Here is a 3,237-nt window from a genome sequence, read left to right as displayed (position 1 = left end):
TTTTCCTCACATTCTCTAAACACTCAAAATTCTTTTCAGCCAAATCTGAAGCCTACTATGAGCTCTGGCGCCAGGGTCTGAAATGGTTCTCCATCTTGGTTCTCCATCGTGGCAGTTAGTTTCTGATTTTCTCTTTTGACTTCGCTGCGTGTATGAAACCAGGAAGTGCAACTAAAGCGACGAAAATCCCCAATCTCTCGAGCACTTTGATCGACAGTCGGTACTTTACTTTAGCAAGCGTCAGCGTTTGTTTTGTAGCGTGTCTCCGTTGTGTGTGTAGCGATCGGTACTGTTGTTGTTGCTGCTTGTGGATGTTCACTGTCCAGTGGTTTTATTTATTTTATTTTATTTATATATATATATATATTAGCTCTGATGAGAAAAAAGGTACGAGCTGTATTATCAGTCCCACCAGGATTTCGCCATCGTAGAAATGAACGCAAAAATCGAGCAAACTGCGCGACATTCAGAGGAGCGTGCAATTTTTTCGAAATCGCCACGGGTTTGGTGCCGAGACGCATCGTGTGACGTCGCCACGGCGCGCGTTCAGCCAAAGCCCTTTTCGATTCACGAGTACAGCTAAAAGGTCTCGTTTACCAACAAACATCACTGTGAAACACCGCGCCAAACAGTTTCGCCAATTCAAGTCGCCAATTCAACAAAGAAACTCTGCGAAATCCTGTACGGACTGATTAATATATATATATATATATATATATATATATATATATATATATATATATATATATATATATATTTAGCGTCGTAGAACAAGCAAACTGTACATAACTACATACCCTCACCATATATTAAATGACAGGATAAGATACTACAGTAAGCTTGTTTTTATCCCCGAAACACAACAAAAGTCATGAATGGGGAACTGAAGAAATTTCGGAGCACACACCCGATAGGATGTACGTTAGAATGAAAGTGAAACAATGAAATGATGTATATTTTACGAAATGGTGTGACTGATCTGATCTGATCTGATCTGATGTGGATGTAAGTAAAATCCGGCGCGTCTGGAAGGAACCTTTTCAAGTGAGCGTTTAGAAGGAGTGCGCGACCATACGACGGCGGTAATAGGACTGCGATGAGCGTTTCATTACAAAAGGAGAAGCCCAGAATGATGGGAGAGTCGGGTTGGTTAAAAAATGTCCTCGTTTACTGCCACAGTGTTTGGTGGAGAAAACCCACGTAATTTCAGACCCTGGTATCAACTCTCCTTCTTCATATCAGTCCCTAAAACAGCCTCACTTCTCCACTACCTTCGTGCTTCGTCCCGCTGGTTAAGAATCGGAGGTACTACAGTTCTCCTGAAAGCCGACGTCAAAAGCTATGCTCCCTGTGACTAATGTCGAGTTTAATACGTTTTCGCTAAATACAGTATTGTGAAGAATCCTGCTATAGTCCTCGTGTAACGAGTAACAGTAAGTAGCCGATATACCTTGGCTGTAAGTGTGTCCTGCACGTAGAAGGCTGGTGTCTGATCGAACATAACCAAACGATTCAGAGTGCTTCATCAAAATAAATCCTATAATAAACTATCTAGGTTAACAGTTCACGAACCACCTCTCGACAGGGTGGAGGCAACAGGTTTACGGATGAGAAAACCACAACAGTAATTTCCTCCTCGTCGTCGTCGGAGGACGCCGGTATCCCATCAGCCACCTCAATGCTCGGAGTGCTGTTTCTTGCGGAAGGGCGCTTTAAGGCGGCTCCAGAGCGATCGGTTGCGTCGCGTCTTTCTCTCTCCGCTTCGAACCACCTCGGCCTCGCGCTGCCGGATCTGACGCACCAGAGCAGCGAAAACCTCGTCGATGTAGTAACGGAACGCTGCGGACGTCTCGAAAAACGGACACTGGAACTCCCTCGCCAGCTCCTTTCCCTCCTCTACTGACACCTGGTGGCGAGGAGGATACGTTAAAAAAACAATACATATAACACAGGTATGACGAAATCAAACACAAGAGCGTGTAAGTCTCCTGTACTCCATGTGTGATCGGTGATTTGAGATATAAAAGACACAATTAAAGTAGGCAACAATTTAATATCGTCCTATTTTGAGCTGTTTACAGTTTAGAGCTCGACCGATCAGTACCAGTAACCGATCGCTGGAGCTATCGGTTATCGGGAAATAATCCACACCGATATTTGCGTCCGTTGCAGGAGCGACTGAGAAGCGTGCGCTGTCGCTGTACGGTACGAGAGCGGCCTCTAGAGGACAAATAACAAACCAGCACTGACTAATTTTGTTGTGTTATTTGGAGTGTTTTTTTGATTCATTTTGAACGTCTCTTGTTTTTATTTGTAATTTGGAGTGTTACTTTTTGGTTGAGATTGGATATCTTTCATTCATGTTAATATTTATTAATACTTAATATATATTAATATTTATTCAATTTAAAACAGTACAGTACATTTTCACGGTACAGTCAGTACTGTTTATTTTTGTAATAAAGTTCAGCAATATTTTACTTTGAGTGTTACGTTTTCATTCAGTATAAATTTTAAAAATCGTTCGATTAATCGGTTAGGCACCGCCCAACTTAGTTATCGGTATGGGTAAAATCCACTGTCGGTCGACCTCTAGTTTACGGTGTGATTCAGGATTAGCTGGGGATTTCATTCTCCTTCACTGAGCCTGACAGGGAGTGCAGCCACGCCCACTTCACTGGAATTTTCTTCCTCGCCCATAAATGTTCCAGCAATTTTACAATATAGGGTTATCAGTGCATTCCAGCCATAGTTGGGAAAGTTTGGGAATGTTGGCAATTTGCCAAAAACCACACTTAGTAATACGTCTTGTATAAACCAAGCTCAAGTGTTGACAAAAGCGAGAACTCACGAAACTTGTTTTGGCAGGAAATCATTTATCTGGAAACCAGAACCACAGCGCTTCTATCCGTCTGAGCCGAAGGACAAATAAACCGATAAATCGGTTTAATAAATGAAAAGTTGTTGTCATGTGAGCTACTGAGCCCTGAAATTGCTGAAAACAAAGCATCATACTGTATAGAACAAGATTTTCTCGACATTTATGAATGCACTGGAGCCAGCAATGAGAGGCACAGAGGCCACGCGTCCTTCACTGTGACCGAGTCAGAGAGGCCACGCCTCTCTTACCAACATTGAGAACCGTGACAGAAGCCACGCCTCCACGTACTCCATTATTATTTCTGCAATTACTGTATTCACACTGCAGACACTGTGACGTTCACTTGATATACTTTA

The 3,237-nt window shown here is 42.7% G+C and overlaps 1 protein-coding gene across 2 annotated transcripts in view; it reads right to left on the bottom strand.

Annotated features, from left to right (window-relative positions):
- Window positions 1-747: 747 nt before the first annotated feature.
- rit1 (Ras-like without CAAX 1) overlaps window positions 748-3,237 on the bottom strand; it is a 14,700-nt gene continuing 12,210 nt past the window's right edge. For both annotated transcript variants that reach the window (XM_053637410.1, XM_053637411.1), the window contains one exon: window positions 748-1,906. In XM_053637410.1, the coding sequence (XP_053493385.1) occupies window positions 1,676-1,906 (231 nt within the window). In that variant the 3' untranslated portion in view covers window positions 748-1,675. The remainder of the gene's footprint in view (window positions 1,907-3,237) is intronic.

This window comes from Ictalurus furcatus, chromosome 12 (genome assembly GCF_023375685.1).
Source record: "Ictalurus furcatus strain D&B chromosome 12, Billie_1.0, whole genome shotgun sequence".
NCBI classification, from domain to species: Eukaryota; Metazoa; Chordata; class Actinopteri; order Siluriformes; family Ictaluridae; genus Ictalurus; species Ictalurus furcatus.
The sequence above is the reverse complement of the archived record's forward strand: the minus strand, read 5'-3'. Positions and strand labels throughout refer to the sequence as shown.